We start from the raw sequence: 19,851 nt of genomic DNA on the forward strand, positions 1-19,851 counted from the left end.
TACAGATAGGGGTTGGGGATTTAGCTCAGTGGTAGAGCGCTTGCCTAGGAAGCGCAAGGCCCTGGGTTCGGTCCCCAGCTCTGAAAAAAAGAACCAAAAAAAAAAAAAGATACAGATAAATTGATGCCACCTGAAAATTTTATTCTGAGCACGATAACTCTGTCCCTGAAAGACCAACATGTTATCTATTCACTTATATACAGATATAGCCATTAAATAAATAATAAGCATGCTATTATATGTAGAGTAAAAGGGTTTAGGCATAAAAGAAAGAACTGTAGTTGGCACATAGATCTTCCTAGTATAGGGGAATACAATGTTATACAATTGAACAGGGGGCAGGGGAGTGGAACAGGAGGGTCAGGTTGGGAAGGGAAGAATGTACATGGGGAGACAGTGAGAGTAGAAGAACATTTGAGGTGTGGTGTGGAAACATAGTACAGTGGACCATTCCTAAAATATATGAAAGCAATTCTAATGAAGTCTCCAAATCATGGGGGAGATGGAGTCCCAACATGTACCTCTTGTCACCAAACAGTTTCCAGTACTGGGACCGGATTACATCCTCCCTATTCTTTGGAGAAAGTTAAGGCTCTATTGACTTGAAAATGCTAATGCCAATAGACTCAACTGTGGTACTCCAGCCTTTGTTTTTGAAATATCACCCACCCATAAAGCCTTGTCACAAAACAAGGACCATAAGTTTGCTTCACTAGAAGGGAAAAATTTTGCATACAGTTTTTCTAGGCTGTTTCCAGAAAAACACAAAGTGTCTGTTTTCAGCAAAACATCCTTCCATGTGTCTGCTTCTGCAAAAATATCATCCTATAAGCCAGTTTCCAGAAAAAAATCACATGACATAACTGAGTCTCTAAAGAAATCAGGAATTTACACTTCAGAGGTGCCCATCAAGTGGTGCATGTACACAGATCATGTGATATCATACACTATGTAGGTTTATTACTTCAGTTACAAACAGTATTGAAATTATATTATTTGTGTGAAAAATGGATGGAACTGAAGGTCATCATGCTGTTTGTGGATATATAAAGAGATATAGATGTGAACTGGGTACTATTACAGTTGTAGAAGTAAAAAAAAAGAATGGAGAGATGAGAAATAAGATGAGTAACACAAGGTGATCATGCTCTAAGTTTATTAGATGCAATCCTTACTTTGTATAGTAAATATGCAATAAAATTACTAAAAATGTACATAAAAATAACATTTACATCAATTACATACAGATTTTTTACTAAAACTAATATTCTCCACAGACAGAATTAGCGAAAACCGTTTAATTTAATTTTATTTAGTTAGTTATACACTTTACCCCCAATTTAGTTCTCCTCTCCCAATCAGTCACCCATTTCCACAATCTTTCCCCATGTTCCTTTATCCTCTGAGTGAGTAGGGCTCTTTCTCAGTATCCTGCCACCCTGGCACTTCAAGCCTCTGCAAGGGCTGGGCTCTTCCTCTCCTACTGAGGCCAGACAGCATCCCAGAAAAAAGAAATATCCCACATACAGACAACAGATTTTGGGATAGACCTCATTCAAGTTGTTCAGCGGCTGCATGAAGACCAAACTTAACATTTGTTACATATATGCCTGAAGACCTGGGCACAGCCTGTGCGTGTTATTTGGTTGGTTGTTTAGTCTCTGAGAGCCCCAATGGTCTAGGTTAGTTGACACTGTTGGTCTTCCCGTGGAGTTCCTATCCTCTTCAGGACCCACAATCCTTCCTGATATTCTTTCATAAGAGTTCCCAAGCTCTATCCACTGTTAGGCTGTGGATGTATCAGTCTGAATCAGATACTGGGTAGAGCCTCTCTGAGGACAACTCCTATCTACTGGCAAGCATAAAAAAGGGTCATTAAAAGTATCAGGATTAATGCTTGTCCGCAGGATGGGTCTTAAGTTGGGATGGTTATCAGTTAGCAATTCCTCCACTCTCATCCCCGTGTCTGCATTACTTATAGACAAGATACATGTTGTAAAGTTATGTTGGAGTGTTAATGTCTCTATCGCTCCACTGGGGTTTCTGCATGGCTAGAAGAGGTTCCATATCTTCAGGTTCCAAATTCCCAATGTCGTGAGTCACAGTTAAGGTCACCCCAATTTATTCTTTGGTATCTCTCTTATCCTAGGTCTCAGTCTTTTCCTGGAGATGCCTCCCACCTCTTCATCCCTGTTAGTTCCAGATTTATATTTATTTTCATAGAGATCTAGCAGTCTCTCCTCTCCTTCCTTACACCTGAGCCTGAACCCCATTTCCTCTCTCCACTTCTGCTTCCTGACAGTTCCCTCGCTTTGGTTCCCCTTTTAAGTGAGATTCATGCTTCCTCACTTGTGCTGTCCTTTTTGTTTAGTTTCTTTGGGTCTGTACAATATAGCATGGTACTTGTATTTTATGGAAATATCCACTTATAAGTGAGTACATACCATGGCCACCTTGCCAAAAGCAATTTACAGATTCAATGCAATCACCATCAAAGTTCCAAAACAATTTTTATAGACCCCGAGATAGCAATTCTCAAGATCCTTTGGAAAAACAAACAAACAAACAAACAAATAAACAAATAAACACCCAGAACAATCCTGAACAATAAATGAACTCTGGCAGGAATCATCATCCCTGACCTCAAGCTACACTAAAAAGAGTAATAGTGATTAAAAAAACAAAACAAAACAAAGAAACAACAACAACAACAATAACAACAAGAACAAAAACCCTGCATGGTTCTGGTACAGAAACAGACATGTTGATCAATGGAATGGAATGCAAGACCCAGAAATAAACTCAGATATATATGAACATTTTATTTTTGATAAAGAAGCCACAACCATACAATGAAAAAGAGTATCTTTAACAAATGGAACTGGTCTAACTGGTAGACGAATGAAAACGTCCATATTTATTACACTGCACAAATTTCAAGTCCAAGTAAATCAAGGACCTCAATATAAAATTGGATACATGAAATCTTGGAAAAGAAAGTGGGAAAAACCCTTGAATGCATTGGCACAGAAGAAAATTTCCTGAATTATTGAAAATTTTAATGGTGTTAATTGTATTTACATCTTTCTAAGTCTATGCCCGATGGACTAGAAAACCCGTGGTGAAAATATTATGTGTATTATGATGTGTTACTTAAACATAAACATTGTTTTTTTTCCCTTCCTACTTGATCACCATGGAATGTTCCTTGGGGAGACCAGTTCCTAGATTTTTAATCAGGCCCAAAAGTTATAAGCAGGATGTGTGCTATATTTAAGTGGTGTCTCTGGCATGATATGTATGACTTTCCTTCACAGGTTCTGGGGGAAATGGCTAGTTAGAAGTGTTATTCACATCTCAGAGTGACTTCTGTAACATTCAGATGGTGAGACCTGTGCTATGATACTTTTGCCCTATAGGATATTGTGATGATATCTGGTCACTTTTAATTGTCATTTGATTCCAATTCTATAACCTGGATAGAGTGGAGGTGAGGTGCAGAGAGAGAGAGAGAGAGAGCGGTTCAAAAACGAGAAGAGGTGAGTTCATTCATTTCTTTTCATGTCTACAATTCCTTTTGTGTGTAAAAAAGAGGGTACTTATTACATTGAACAGCAAACAACATCAATGAATCGGTACTCCAGTGCTCAGACTCTGTGGTTGCCTGAATGTTTTGCCTCTTTGCTGTATTGGTTTCCTTTTCAGTCAAATAGCCAGACAAACATAATAGTTCCAGGTGACATATGAAATACAAAGCTACCATAGCAAACACGGTGTATTCATTTTAAACAATATACTAAAGTGCCATGTACAGAAAGACTTTATACATAATAAGAATAGAGTTTGGTCACTAAAAATATATATAACTAATGAAACCTACACCCACATTAATTACTATTTTTTCTTTCATACCTTTGTAAACCACTGAAAGCAAAACCTTTCTTTATCTCTATGTTAAGCTAGGATAGAATAGAAAAAAATGTGAAGAAACACTGAAGAATATAATTAGATATTTTATTATTAAAAAGGTAAAATGAGCTACTGTGGATATCCTCTATACCTGCTATCCATTGTTATCTTCATAGAGCCTAGTAGTAAGAGCTATGGAAACCTCACACACTGAAGAATGAATCTGTATGTCAAATGCCCTACCAGAATTCACTGTTTATGCACACCACAGGAGAACTAGAATGTCTAATTCAACTAAGGAATGGGAGTTGAAGGACCAGATCGATGACAGTGTTATTTTTAGATCACATACCACCACCTAAGTTAATGAACAGGCATGCAAGTCAGGCACACTACCTCAATAGGTTGAGGCAAGGATAAAATATTATTGTAGTATTCAGGTTATAAAGATGAGCATGGACTAACTCATATTTGCTATAATGGGATAGTGTGATAATATATTTAGATGACAAAGCATAACTTTTGTTAATTGTGCTAAATTCAGCTAATGTCAAAATCTTGGATCAGAGCTGGTCCATCCATTAATAAAATTCTCTTCCCTCCTAGATTTTCAATGGTAAGCATGCGGGCAGGAAATGGCTCCTTTGTGACTGAATTTATTCTTGCTGGTTTGACAGACCTTCCAGAGCTCCAGCTGCCTCTCTTTTACCTGTTTCTAATAATCTACATAATCACAGTGGTGGGAAACATTGGCTTGATCACCTTGATTAGCCTCAATCCTCACCTGCACACCCCGATGTACTATTTCCTCTTCAACCTCTCCTTCATTGATCTCAGCTACTCTTCTGTCTTCAGCCCCAAAATGCTGATGAACTTTGTCTCTGAGAAGAATTCCATCTCCTATGAGGGGTGCATGACTCAGCTGTTTTTCTTTCTCTTTTTTGTCATCTCTGAATGCTATATGTTGACCTCAATGGCCTATGATCGCTATGTGGCCATTTGTAATCCACTGCTATATAAGGTCTCAATGTCCCCTCAGGTCTGTTCTATTCTATCTTTTGCTGCTTATGGGATGGGGTTTGCTGGAGCCTCTGTCCATACAGGCTGCATGCTCAGACTGACTTTCTGTAATGCCAATCTCATCAACCATTACTTGTGTGACATTCTCCCTCTCCTCCAACTTTCTTGTACCAGCACTTATGTCAACGAGGTGGTTGTTCTTGTAGTTGTGGGTATTAACATCACAGTCCCCAGCTGTACAATCCTCATCTCCTATGTTTTCATCCTTGCCAATATTCTAAACATCAAATCCACACAAGGAAGGTCAAAAGCCTTCAGTAACTGTAGCTCTCACATCATGGCTATTTCTCTTTTCTTTGGATCAGCTGCATTCATGTATCTTAAATATTCTTCTGGATCTATGGAACATGGAAAAATATCTTCAGTTTTCTACACTAATGTTGGGCCCATGCTCAACCCTCTGATCTACAGTTTGAGGAACAAAGATGTCAAGGTGGCGTTAAGGAAATCATTGATTAAGTTTCAGAGAAAAGACAAATTCTAATTAGAATCAATAATCCTAAAAAATTGGAATATTTAAATTTTTCTTGGTCTTTTCAGTGAAAATCTTTTCTATGTCAATGTACAGTTTGGTAAACTTCTTTATAATATATGGATAATTTTATTTTTGTTTCTGTTTTTTCAGCATAATTTAACAGGTGCTCTAAACGATTGATACCATATCCACGATGCAATAAAATCACAAATAATTTTCAATTTTCATTATTGTTCCATACTTTGTCTCCCAGGCTATTTCTTACCTCAAAGAAAAGTAAATTTTATGTTATAAACCAATGAAACTTTTCACATCTAAAACCAAAAATGACAAATAATAGGTGCTTTCTCACTTTGTAATAGAATCATAATTACTAGAAGTATAGGGAGCTGTGTAGAAGATATTAAGAAGAAAGCAGATCATGTATACCACACGGTGTCTCTGGTTATTGTTTTTTGGTTTTTTTTTTTTACTTTTTAAAAGAATAAATTTTTCATTTCAATTTAATTACTTCACCGTGGATATCCATTATCTAGCATTGTTGCTCATAAACAACATACATCGGTCTTTATTTTAAATTAAAAATAAAATCTCAGAAAAATGTATCATTTGTTTACACAATTTCTAATTAATGTAGACATAGTCATTAAAAACTAAGTTTAATACCTGATGAATTGTGCTTCAGAAAAATTACGTATTTTCATTAGTGTATACATATATACATACATATATAATTTAAAATACTGTTTAATAAAAATAAAAATGAATAGTATCTTCTGGGATTTTTACACCTTGGAAGAACTTTATACATATTTATAGCTTGTAAGTGTGTGTGAAGACTACAAGTCCACCTTCAGGTGTTACTTAAATCTACCCTTTGCTTTCATTTGATTACTTGATAACTGTCATTCTGACTGGAATGTGAAGAAATATCAAAGTTGTTTTAATATACCTTAATTTAATTTGCATTTTCATTTGTATACACCTTCCCTTTCTAGCTCGATTTTCCACCAATGTACTAGGCTACAGTAATTTTCAAATGTTGAAATTAGAATAAAAAACCCACAAACAAAAATAAGTCAAACTTACATGTGATTAAATTTTCACTACTTTCATTAATATATAGATAATATGCTTACTTATTGATTAAAGTTTATCATTTGCTTGTTTTTTAACCATTTAATAACAAGTTTTTTACTGGGAAGAAATTTTCATCTTGTTACTAAACTGCTAATGACCAAGCGGGGCACCCACTCAGAACATTTTCATAATTGTTTAAAAATATTTAGTTGAGGGGTTGGGGATTTAGCTCAGTGGTAGAGCGCTTGCCTAGCAAGCGCAAGGCCCTGGGTTCGGTTCCCAGCTCCGAAAAAAAGAAAAGAAAAAAAATTAAGTTGAGTTGCAACACCATAAATGTGATTTTGTTTGTTTGTTTATTTTATTTATTTTTATTTATTTAAGAAAATATATTATAATGTAGACCTGAATGGCTTGGCATTTAATATGTAGAACCAGGCTAGTTTTGAACTCACAGAGATTTGCCTGCCTCTACCTCTTGAGTGGTGTAAATTCAAGACTATTCTACTTCACACAGAGCAATAAATGTGATTTTAGGGTTTTGGAGGTCTGGATATATTGCTCAGTGGTAGAGTGCATGCCTAGCATGGATGACTTTCTGAGTTTTATGCAGATCTATAATAGCAAGGCATGGCCATGAGAAAAAAATATTTAATAAAGGGTGACTTCCTTGAAAAAAAACACAAAAATAATTGGACAGTAGACAATAATGGAAATAGACTCTGAGGAACATTGCCGTACAAGGATATGGGAGTAAGGAGAAAGAACAAAAGCAGCAGATTTCCCTAAAGAAATAAGGCAACTGTCTGATGGGAATTCAGTATTGGTTGTAGCAGAAAGGAAGTACATTCCCTTAGGAGAAGGCGTAATTGAAGAGAGAACTGGTCCCTAAAGGTCTAGACACACATCACAGTCTGACATGCAAATGCAATAGCACCATTTCCTCTTTATATCTGAGGCCTGTGTCCAGAGATCAGAGTGAGAAAGTCCCTTCCTTAACCATAGCCACATGTAGGAGAGTAGTATGTAATCTATGTAAAATATCCAGTGTTCTCCAGTGGCCAGCATGATAAAAAGAAGAGTTGCTTGCTTTCCTGTTATTCTTCAGAGAGTTAGGGAATAGCTTTGTGAACTACGACGGTAGTTCAGAAAGGTTTCCAATGAGTATAGGATATTAATTTTGTACTGCATCACCTTGGAATCAAGAGCATCTAACTCCTCCTCAGGATACCATGGAAAATAAAGCCTGCAAGTAAGCAAGCACATTTTTATTACCAAAGGAGGATAAGTTTTGAATCCTCTGATGGTATTTTACTTTTTAATTGGCCCTTTCACTTAGATATCTCTAAACTCTAAAATGTTCATGTGAGACAAATTTGTTTTGACCAATGTGTTTATAAAATGCTTAAAAATGGAACTGATTTTAAGGTAACATTTTTGAACATAGGACTGCTTTAATTTGTTTCAATATGTATGCAGTAACAAGGTAACCTTAAGATATGCCCTCTTAACAAATTCATGATGACAATGGGGCATTGTTCCTGTTAGTATGTTAAACAGTAGATCTCTAGGTCTAGGCATCTTTCCCAATTGAATGGATTTCTTTTTCGTATATAGTCCTTGTAGGTTAAAACCAACATCTTGTATTCGTACCTTATTTTTTTATTCATCAATTTACACAGTGACATATACCTTCCATTTACTCTTTAACTCTGACTTTTTTCCCCTCTCGTTTACTCTAGTAACCAACATCCTATGATCTTTGTGTCTGGACAAAACTCTTGGATTATACATATCATAGAGGTCATAAAGTATTTTCCATTTTATGCATTGAGCTCATTTTGTTTGCAAAATGGCTTCGTATTGAGCTGAAGCCCAGCACCCAAGATATTCCTTTCTTTCCAATCTGTACAGTCATAAGATTTAACCAAAATTCACTAGGAAATATTCTGGAAACAGTGCAGAAGATTTCTATAGAATCAGTAAACCTGGAGTTACTTTTGGTATCTTAATCAACAAGTTCTTTTCAATAGCTAGAACTCACTTCTGATTTTATTTTATTTTATTTTATTTTATTTTATTTTATTTTATGTTTTGTTTGGTTGTTTGGTGGCTGTTGTTGTTGTTGTTGTTGTTGTTGTTGTTGTTGTTGTTGTTGAGAAAGGCCTGGTAACTAAACTGGAGAGTGAACCATCAACAAGAAACCAGGAAATGAAGGTAGTTCTTTCAAAGGAATTTTTTGTAATTCTGGGAATCCCAAGCACATCAAGAATGCTGGAGCTGACTTTAAGGACTTGCATCCTAGCAACAGGGCCTGACCTAAAGGCCCTGAGAGTTCTTATTTAGATGGCCCTTACTTTATTAGCATGGCTCCTATTTGACTGACAAAGATCATCTACCTGGAGATTCTTACTTGCAAGGTGGTTGACAATGACTGTATACCAAAGTGCTTTTCTTTTTTTTTTCAATTTGTCAATTTTGTTATGAATTACTTTCTGGGAAAATACATGCATGAGCTCAACTTGTAAACACATACACACACACACACACACACACACACACACACTCACGAGAGAGAGAGAGAGAGAGAGAGAGAGAGAGAGAGAGAGAAGGAATCGCATGGACAGATGACCGACTGAGCTAGTAACAGACTGAGTCAGAGAGAGGCGCATCTAAACCTCATAAACACTATTAAAAGTGATCCTTTCAACTCACTATTAAAACAATAGATAGTTCTCTATTGCCTTGTCCAAGCTTGCTACACTTTGAGGTATACACAATAAACCATTTGTGTTATTGTATAAGAAGTTAACCTGTTAATATCTACTGGTTCCTTTTATACTAACAGACTAGACACATAGCACACTCCATTAACTATCTGTAGAATTAAGTTTTTTGTTTATGTTCTGCAAGGGTTAAATTTACATGACATTTGGCACTATTACACTAGCCTCTTCCAGTCCAAAAAAGAGGCTAAGTTAAGAGACTTGGCACAACCTGCTTCACCCTTCTCCCTTAGTTTTTCTAAAAGTTGTATTGAATGTGACAGTACTGTAGTTAGCTTGCATGACTTGTTGTTGAAGGTCTAGGATACAGTTCATGTTTAAAGCGATAGACTAGCCATTGAATAATGTGGTATCATGATATGTAACTGTTTTTTTTCAAATTAATAAATTTCAGACATTTCTAATGCATACCTTACTTACATAGGAGAAGTTTTGGTGGTGCGTTCTTTTATGTTACATAATTTCATCTTTCCTTCTTCTTACAGATACTTTTAGAGAAGTATGGCTCTGGAAAATGCTTCCTTGGTCACTGAGTTCATCTTGGTAGGATTAACAAACCAGCCTGACCTACAGATACCCCTGTTCCTACTCTTTTTGGTGATATACATGATATCTACAATGGGGAATTTGGCTTTGATCATCTTGATTTTCCTGAATTCTCACCTTCACACACCCATGTACTTTTTCCTCCTTAACTTGTCCTGCATAGACCTTTGTTATTGCTCCGTCGGTACACCCAAGATGCTGATGAACTTCGTACTAAAGGAGAATGCTATTTCTTATGAGGGATGCATGACTCAGTTCTACTTCTTTTGTTTTTTTATTATATCTGAATGTTATGTGCTGACAGCAATGGCCTATGATCGCTATGTGGCCATTTGTAATCCACTCTTGTACAACATTGTCATGTCTCCTAAGGTGTGTTCTTATCTTATGATTGCTTCATATTTGGTGGGGTTTTCTGATGGCATGATTCATACTGGATGTGTCCTGAGACTGACCTTCTGTGATGGAAACACTATCAACCATTATTTCTGTGACCTCCTCCCTTTGCTGCAGCTCTCCTGTACCAGCACCTATGTCAATGAGATAGAGGTGTTAATTATATCAGGAATAAACATCATTGTACCCACTCTCATCGTCTTTACTTCTTATGGCTTCATCCTCTCAAGCATCCTCAAAATAAACTCCACAGCAGGCAGATCCAAAGCCTTCAGTACATGTAGTTCCCACATAATAGCTGTTTCTCTGTTCTTTGGATCAGGTGCATATATGTATCTAAAACCTTCCTCATCTGGGTCTTTGGACCAGGGAAAAATATCTTCTGTCTTTTATAACATTGTGGTTCCCATGATGAATCCATTAATCTATAGCCTAAGGAACAAAGATGTTAAAACTGCTCTGAAAAAAACCTTAACTAAAAGAAACTTTTAAAAAGAATTTGGTATTTTTTTTTTTTACCTTTAGTTCCTTTAGTTATAACATCCAAGAGTTACTGTGTACTGATCGATATATTTTTCTGGATTCTTCACTGTATTGTGTGTGTGGGGGTGTGTGAGGGGAGATAATTTGTAACTTGTTTAATTTTTAGTAGGTTTTCTTTGATCCTTACCATTGGAAAGCTTTCCTTCACCCTTTTAAATGATTTGAGAACACCAATAACTTCTCGCTTTCATTATCATTGTATCACGTTTCAAATGTATTAATTGTCAGAACAAGTCCACATAAAGATTACATAAATAATAAATTAAAGCCCTTCATTGGATGGTATAATTGTTATATGTCTTTTTCTTAGGTTGTGATTCAAATAATCTGCCTTTATTCCTGATTTAATTTCTTTGGTGACCACACGTCATTTGACATGATTTGAAAATGATTCCACTTGTTTTGGTCACTCACTTGTTGTACTAGCAGAATGTTTTATAACATGGCTGCATAATTGCATATGTCCATAAGCAATGTATTCCATGTTTTCCAGATCTTCAACATCCATTTTTATTGTTCAGATTTGTAATATGCCCAACCCAGTGGATTATGACACAGTTTTTTTTTAATGAAACCAAATGAAGATGTCTTAAATATGGTGAGAATTTTACAGTGACAACTGAAATACTCCAGAAAACTTATTCTATAGAGAACCACTTAACTTTATACATGACTGAGTATAGAACTGGAAAGCATACTGATCACACTAATCTATTCTCACTCTGCAGTGTGCCTCTGAGAAATATAAGTAAGGGCTTTCCAAACTAATGTCCTCAGATCAGGAGCATCACTATAACTTGGCAACACTAGAAATGGAGATTTTCCATCTATGTGTTATTAATGATGTAACCATTAATGTAACCATATTAATGATGCCTCCTCAAGTCATTGGAATAGATAGAGCTCATTGCAGCACAACTGTTCTATGAAAATAATTTTTTAAATAAAGATTATTTTTTAATTTTATGAGTATATTTGTAGCTGTTTTCAGACACACTAGAATAGGGCATTGGATCTCATTACAGATAGTTATGAACCAACATGTGGTTGCTGGGAATTAAACTCAGGACCTCTGGAAGAGCAGTCAGTGCTCTTAAACACTGAGCCATCTCTCCAGCACCTGAAAGTTATTCTTAGTGACTTACCTAGTGGTAATCAATGTGAGCCAAGAATAGTTTCCCATTTCAAATGAAACTTTTAATGACACAGGAAAGAACCTTGCAAATGACAATCACAGAAGTGGAAGTACTCACCATTTTCTAATAACAATGGACTTTTAAATCATAAATCTTCAAACTAATTTTACACACAAAAAGCCACTATGGGAGGTCAATAGACCTTTCCCAATGCATTTTAAGATACTAATAATTTCCTTCATCTTTGCTTTTCTAAATATTTCTGCATATTCAAAATTTAAAAAAAATCATGTTCTTCAGTCACTGGAAGAAGCATAGAATAATTGTCCTATTGATCAATTACTTTAAATTAAAGACCAGGTTGGGAAGATAAAACAGTAAATAAAAGAGTTGCATGCAAGACTGAGAGCCTTCTGACTCTTACCCATCTTCAACCAAACCCAAAGTGTAATGGAAGGAAGGGATTTCTAATGACCACAATGGACAGTTACAGATAGGCAGGTCCTTAAGCTCACTGGTATGCAATCTTAGTTTAATAATCAAGTTCTTGGTCAAAGATAGACAGTAAACTGAAATAACAGGCATATGGTGCCCAAGAAAATAAACTAGTTGTTGAACTGTAGCACACACAGGCAAGTGCATAAGTGTGCAAATGCACACACACACACATATACACACAAATAAAAATAGATATAAGTAAATAAACTGTAAAAGTGATGAAGTGAAACAATTTTGAACAGACAACATCAACTCTGATGCACATATCTTTTTGAGATATTCCTAAGGTATTGATTTTGGGTGCTGTTGGATGATAACAGCTTTTAAATGTTTTAATTTTCAAATGTTCTTTGATGGTAAGAGAAAATTACCATAATTTAAATCTCTCCCCTGAAAACCATTATGAAATGAAATTGCCAGTGTAAAGTGCTTTTAAGAGATGATCAATCCTGACAGCAGTTGTCCTGATTGTATTGATGACCTATTAAAGATCTGGAATAATTTTTAGGGATGCATAAAAATAATATATTTGTCCCTCTACTGATGATTTTCCTACTTGCTCATGACTCTGACTCCCAGCATAACTGTCTACTTCTCACATGAGAGGCTGCTGCAGGAAGGGCCTGAATAATTCAGACAAATTGACTATAGACTTTGTAACATTCAGACTATGAACAGCTGAATTCAGGATTATTATTGATTATCTTAGGGCAACAAATTGAAAGAATATACATATATATTATATACAACACTATTATAAATTACATAGCAGTTTGCAGTAAAATTGCTTCTACTGCATTTTCTGTGTCATGCCTACTGGTGAAAGAGTTATTTTTTTTTTCAGGATAGGTGTCATTAATTACCTGCTCTATTAGCAAGAGTAAAATTACAGCCCTGGTAAAACTTTATCTATATAATTTTTGTCAGATAAAGGTTTGTTTGGTTGTAATTTTTTTCTATATCAACTGTTCTTTAAAAGTCATTTAAAAAAAAGAGATGAACTGGAGAGAAGCAAACTTTTGAAGAAATGAAATGTATTTTATGAGAATTGTTCTCAATGATTGTAAGATAGGAGATTGTAAGAAACTATAAACTATCACATAGATCGAAGGTTTTGTAAGAATATATTCTATTACAGAGATAGGGGTTGTATAGGATATAGATCATTATTGCAGAGAGCTTATACTTTTGCTTTTTTAAAAGTTTAACACTACAAATTTTATTCCCCTCCTTGTCCACCTTCTGACTGTTCCACATCCCATACCTCTTTCCTGTCTTCTGTCTCCATGAGGATGTCCCCACCCCACATTCCCCATTTCTAAACTCCCTAAGGCCTCCAATCTCTTGAAGGTTAGGTGAATTTCTCTGAATGAACCCAGACTTGGGAGTTCCCTGCTGTATATGTGTTGGAGGCCTCATATCAGCAGTTATATGTTGTCTGGTTGGTGATCCACTGTCTGAAAATCTCGAGGGTCCAGGATAATTGAGACCACTTGTCCTCGTACAAGGTTGCCCTCCTCTTCAGTTTCCTCCAGCTTTTTCATAATTCAACCAAAGGGGTCAGCAACTTCTGTTCATTGGTTGGGTGCACATATCTGCATCTGACTCAGCTGCTTGTTGGGTCTTTTGGAGGCTAGTCATGAGAGGTTCCTTTCTGATAGTGACCCATATCATCAGTAATGGTGTCAGGTCTTGGGGCCTCCCCTTTAGCTGGATCGCATTTTGGGCTTCTCTCATGACCTTCTTTTTCTCATGCTCTTCTCCATTTCCATTCCTGCAGTTCTTTCAGACAGGAACAATTATGGGTCAGAGTTTTAACTGTGGGATAGCAATCACATGCCTCACTTAATGTCCTGTCATTCTACTGGAGTGATCTCAGTAATTTTCCTCTCCCCACTGTAGGGCATTTCAGCTAGGATCTCCCCCTTTGAGTCTTGAGAGTCTCTCACCTCCCAGGTCTCTGGCACATTCTGGGGGGTCCTTCCAATCTCCTAACTACTGAGGTTGCCTCTTTCCATTCTTTCTGCTGGCCCTCAGGGCTTCAGTCCTTTTCCCCAAACTCAATACCAGATAATGTTCCCCTCTCCCCCAACCTCCAGCCCCTTTCCCTCCAGGGTCCCTTCCTTTCTTCCTGGTTGTGGTTGCTTTCTTTTCCCTCCCAAGTGGTATAGAGGTGTCTTGACTTGGGCCTTTCAACTTGTTGACGCTTAGAGTTCTGTGGACTGTATCTTGGGTAATCTGTACTTTTTTTCTGGCTAATATCCACTTTTTAATAAGAACAGACCATGCATGTCCTTTTGGGTCTGAGTTTCTCCACTCAGGATGACATTTTTCAGTTCCCTCAATTTGCCTGCAAAACTCAGGATGTCCTCATTCTTAATAGCTGAGTCATATTCCATTGTGTAAATGAACCCCATTTTCTGTATCCATTTTTCTGTCATGGGACATCTGGGTTGTTTCCAGCTTCTGGCTATCACAAATAAGGCCGCTATGAACATAGTGGAAGATGTGCCCCTATGGCATGGTGGGGCATATTTTGGGTATGTTCCCAAGAGTGGTATTGCTTGGTCTTTAGGTAGGTCTATTTTCAATTTTCTGAGGAAGCTCCTAATTGATTTCCAGAGTGGTTTCACCAGTGTGCAATCCCACCAGTAATGGAGGAGTGTTCCTCTTTCTCCACATCCTTTTCAAAATGTATTTGTCACATGAGATTTTGATCTTAGCCATTCTGACTGGTGTAAGGTAGAATCTCAGAGTCCTTTTGATTTGCATTACTCTGATCACTAAGGACTTTGAACATTTTGTTATGTGCTTCTCAGCCATTCAAGATTCCTCTGTTTGGAATTCTCACATTAGTTCTATACTACATTTTTGGTTTGGTTGTTTGGATTTTTTGGTGGTTAGCTTCTTGAGTACTTTATATATTATGGATATTAACCCTCTATAGGTTGTGGGGTTAGTGAAGTTTTTTTTCCCAATCTGTAGGTTGCTGATTTGTCTTCTTGACAATGTCTTTTGGTTACAGAAGCTTTCTAGTTTCATGAGGTCCCATTTCTCAATTCTTGATCTTAGAACATGAGCCTCTGAGTTCTGTTTAGGAAATATTCCTCTGTGCTAATGTGTTCAAAGCTTTTTCCCACTTTCTCTTCCATTCAGTGTATCTGGCTTTATGTTGAGGTCCTTGATCCACTTGGACTTGAGGTTTGCGCATCGTGACAAATATGGATCTATTTTCATTTTCTACATATAGACAGCCAGTTAGACCAGGACCATTGATTGAAGATGCTTTCTTTTTTCCATTGTATATGTTTTGGCTTCTTTGTCAAAGATCAATGTGTGTGTGTGTGCGTGCGTGTGTGCTTGTGTGTGTGTGTGTGTGTGTGTGTGTGTGTGGTTTTATTTCTGGGTCTTCAATTCTATTCCACTGATCAACCTGTCTGTCTCTGTACCAATACCATGCAGGTTTTATGAAGATTGGTCTGTAGTAGAGCTTGAGGTCAGGAATGGCGATTCCCCCAGCTCTTCTTTTATTGTTAAGAATTGTTTTCACTATTCTGGGTTTTTTTGCCTTTCCTCTCCTGTTTTAATTTCTGCTCTATGGCAGCTGGCTTCCTTTTCTTGGTCTTTTCCTCATAGTCCTCTCTTCCTAAGCCCATGAAAACTCAACTCTACCTATGTCTCTTCTGCCCAGCTATTGGCTGTTAGGATCTTTACCAATCACAATTAACTGGGGGTCCAGATCTCTCAGTGTGTTATATGCGGACTCGCTTGTCTTTAGGGTAACCACACTTAGGGTCCCAAATTAGCTATAGAATGCAAGCAGCATTAGGCCAACCCACTACATTTGTGTCAAGAAATAAAAATGAAGCAACCATACAATGACAGAGAATATTTTTGAAATGTATTATATCCCATGAGAAATGCTTATCATCAATAAGTAAATAGTAAAAAGCATTCAGTCACAAAGAAACACAACAGAAAGACATAGGCAAAAATCTGAATAGTAATGTCATCAAAAAACATATGGGGATGGAATATCAGCTTTTGAAAAAAATTATATTTGAAGTTAGAAAATTACAAAATAAAACCATTAGTATATTATATCTATTGGGAGGACTAAATTTGAAAAGAAAATCCTGATCCCAAGATGTTTCAATATTGAAAAATCTGGAAGAATGGATAATGTCGTTTCCTTTATATGAGAATTTAAAATGAAAGTCATTTTGGAAGAGAATGTGGTAGCTCTTATTTTTTAATTGAAAAAAAATTTTAGGCAATATATTTTCCTCATATTTTCCCCTCCTGCAGTTTGTTCCCAATACTCCCTACCTTCTTACCCACCCAACTTTATCCTCCACTTTGCCTAAAATCCAAACAAAACCACACTAAAACAAAACAACAGCAACAACAAAAACAAAACAACAACACCAACAAAAACAAAACAAAACAAAACAAAACAAAACAACAACAACAACAACCCCTAACGGGATAGGAATTCTCCAGGAAGACATACTATGTTATACTTAACTAACCTGGACCCTTGGGTCTCACAGAGAATGAACTACCAACCAAAGAATATATACAGGCTGGACCTATGTATTCCTGAATATATGTAACAAATAAGCAGTTTGGACTTTACTTGGTACCAAAAACTGTTGCCTGTATGTGGGATGTGTTCTTCTAGTTGAACTGCCTTGTTTGGGCTCAGTAGGAGAAGAATTGCCTAGCCTCACAGTGACTTGAAGTGCCAGGATAGGGAGGTACCCAGGGGAGCCCTTACCCACTTAGGAAAAAAAAGGGCGAATGTAGGAAATATAGGGGGATGGACTGACAGGGAGGGAACAGTCAACAGAATACATATTGAATAATTAAAAATATAATTAAAAACATGGGTAAACAAACAGTGTGTAGTGCATTCCAAATAACAGAACAAGAAGTTAGGTACTGAGCCTTGAAAAAATGTGGAGGAGTCTTAAACACACATTACTATGTGAAAACCCAACCTCCATAGGTTGTATACCAGACGAGTCCAGTGCCACTATTATGTAAAGTGCGTAAACTCTCGGTAACCCTGCAAATATTAATGATTGCTGGGGATTAAGATGGTGTAGAGAAAGAATAAGAGAAATACAATGAAGTTCTAGAGGACAATGCTTTTGTGCATTGTGCAAAGGTTATCTTTGTGTTATTCAAATGTTGATTTATCTGCCCTCATATATCCTTTAAATCTGTACACTGCATTGTAATGTTTAAGCCAAGAATCTTCTGTCTCAAGTTTGTGTTAGCAATTCATTCTTACCTTTTATACTTTGACAAATAAATGCTAACCCTTCAATGACTGGGCAGAAGAAAGAAAAAGGTGGGGCTTTTGCCAATGAGGGAAAGAGAGATAGAAAGAGCAAGAGAGAACTAGAGAATGAGAAAGTGGAAGAGCTGGAGGGTGAGAGATCAAGAGATCAAGAGATCAAGAGATCAAGAGCTAGAGAGAGAGAGAGAGAGAGAGAGAGAGAGAGAGAGAGAGAGAGAGAGAGTTCAGACAGAACAGTGAAGAAGTGATCGAGAGGGAAGAGCTGCCACCAGAGGAAGGAAATAAGTTCATAGAATTTTGCTGATCAATAGAATCCCTAATTGCCAGTATTGGAATTCTTGGCTGGGAGGTAACCAGATTAGCTGAGGATATTGACTATAAATAAGTAGACTTCCCATATATTGAGGTGAAGTTTTGAAAATGAATCTTGTGTTTTCTTTGTTTTGTTTGTATCGTTATTGGGAACTAGTTAGGATAAAGTTATACATCTGATGCTTTAATTTACTAATTACATCTATGTTAAAAATAATTCAAATAATTCAATCCAAATATATTGACTTGAAAACTAATGGTTTTTCATATATTTTTATTGTGTAAATAACATACATAATTGTGCCCACACCATACTCTCTTCAATCTTAGTTCTACCCAGGAACGAAAACCTGGTCTTTCTGAATCCAGTATCTCTTGACTTGTCTGAACTTCCATGCCATTCCCTTCAACAAACAACACTCTATCATGAATCCACAATACATTCTTTATCCACTAATTCAGTTCTATGCTTCTATACTGGTTCTTTAACTTAGCTACAGTGAGGAATTTCCTGGTAAAGGCAGGTATGTAGGTATAGCTTTTGGATGCCAGGAATGACAAAACAGAATCGCATGAGAGATCTCATTTAAGCTCTTCAGGAGAAACCTCCACAATCATTTCTATTGTGTCTCAGCTACTTTACACTTCCACCAGTTTTGTAAGGGATGCTTTCTCTTATCATCCTAGCCAGATATTAATTTTTCTTGCTGACAGATGTTAAGAATAGAGTCGGATAGAATCCCAATGTGTGTGTATGTGTGTGTGTGTGTGTGTGTGTGTGTGTATGTGTGTGTGTGTATGTGTGTGTGTATGTGTGTGTATGTGTGTGTATGTGTGTGTGTGTGTATGTGTGTGTGTATGTGTGTGTGTATGTGTGTGTGTATGTGTGTGTGTGTATGTGTGTGTGTATGTGTGTGTATGTGTGTGTGTGTATGTGTGTGTGTGTATGTGAGTGTGTGTATGTGTGTATGTGTGTGTGTATGTGTGTGTGTGTATGTGAGTGTGTGTATGTGTGTGTGTATGTGTGTGTGTATGTGTGTGTGTATGTGTGTGTGTATGTGTGTGTGTATGTGTGTGTGTGTATGTGTGTGTGTATGTGTGTGTATGTGTGTGTATGTGTGTGTGTGTGTATGTGTGTGTGTATGTGTGTGTGTGTGTATGTGTGTGTGTATGTGTGTGTGTATGTGTGTGTGTGTATGTGTGTGTGTATGTGTGTGTGTATGTGTGTGTGTATGTGTGTGTGTATGTGTGTGTATGTGTGTGTATGTGTGTGTGTATGTGTGTGTGTATGTGTGTGTGTGTATGTGTGTGTATGTGTGTGTGTATGTGTGTGTATGTGTGTGTGTATGTGTGTGTGTATGTGTGTGTATGTGTGTGTGTATGTGTGTGTGTATGTGTGTGTGTATGTGTGTGTGTATGTGTGTGTGTGTATGTGTGTGTGTGTATGTGTGTGTGTGTGTGTGTGTGTGTGTGTGTGTGTGTGTTTATTCTGCCATGATGGTGATGGTAGTTGTGGTTGGTGTTGTCTTTCTTCTAGGTTCCTGCTGATCCCACCAGGACTTATTCAGTAATCAAGGTGGTCTGAAAATTTCTAAAAATCCGCATTCCCATGTCTCACATGCAAGGATTACAGGCTGGAGACTCCATGTACTTATTCACATAGTTTTGATTTGTAACTTTCCTGATGGCAAAGGGTATTGAATATTTTTGTATATTAGCTATTATAATTTTTGGAGGACTTGTTTTCAATTCATTAGCTCATTTAATTATTTTTGTTTGTTTATA

The 19,851-nt window shown here is 36.8% G+C and overlaps 2 protein-coding genes across 2 annotated transcripts; both read left to right on the plus strand.

Annotated features, from left to right (window-relative positions):
* Positions 1–4,522: 4,522 nt before the first annotated feature.
* Positions 4,523–5,473, plus strand: Or8b3c (olfactory receptor family 8 subfamily B member 3C). The gene has a single exon (NM_001000813.1). The coding sequence runs from the start codon at positions 4,523–4,525 to the stop codon at positions 5,471–5,473; it is 951 nt and encodes a 316-aa protein (NP_001000813.1).
* A 4,355-nt stretch (positions 5,474–9,828) lies between these two features.
* Positions 9,829–10,761, plus strand: Or8b44b (olfactory receptor family 8 subfamily B member 44B). Its single transcript, NM_001000445.1, has one exon. The coding sequence runs from the start codon at positions 9,829–9,831 to the stop codon at positions 10,759–10,761; it is 933 nt and encodes a 310-aa protein (NP_001000445.1).
* Positions 10,762–19,851: the final 9,090 nt, after the last annotated feature.

The sequence above is a fragment of the Rattus norvegicus genome, chromosome 8 (assembly GCF_021556685.1).
Source record: "Rattus norvegicus strain SHRSP/BbbUtx chromosome 8, alternate assembly SHRSP_T2T, whole genome shotgun sequence".
NCBI lineage: Eukaryota > Metazoa > Chordata > Mammalia > Rodentia > Muridae > Rattus > Rattus norvegicus.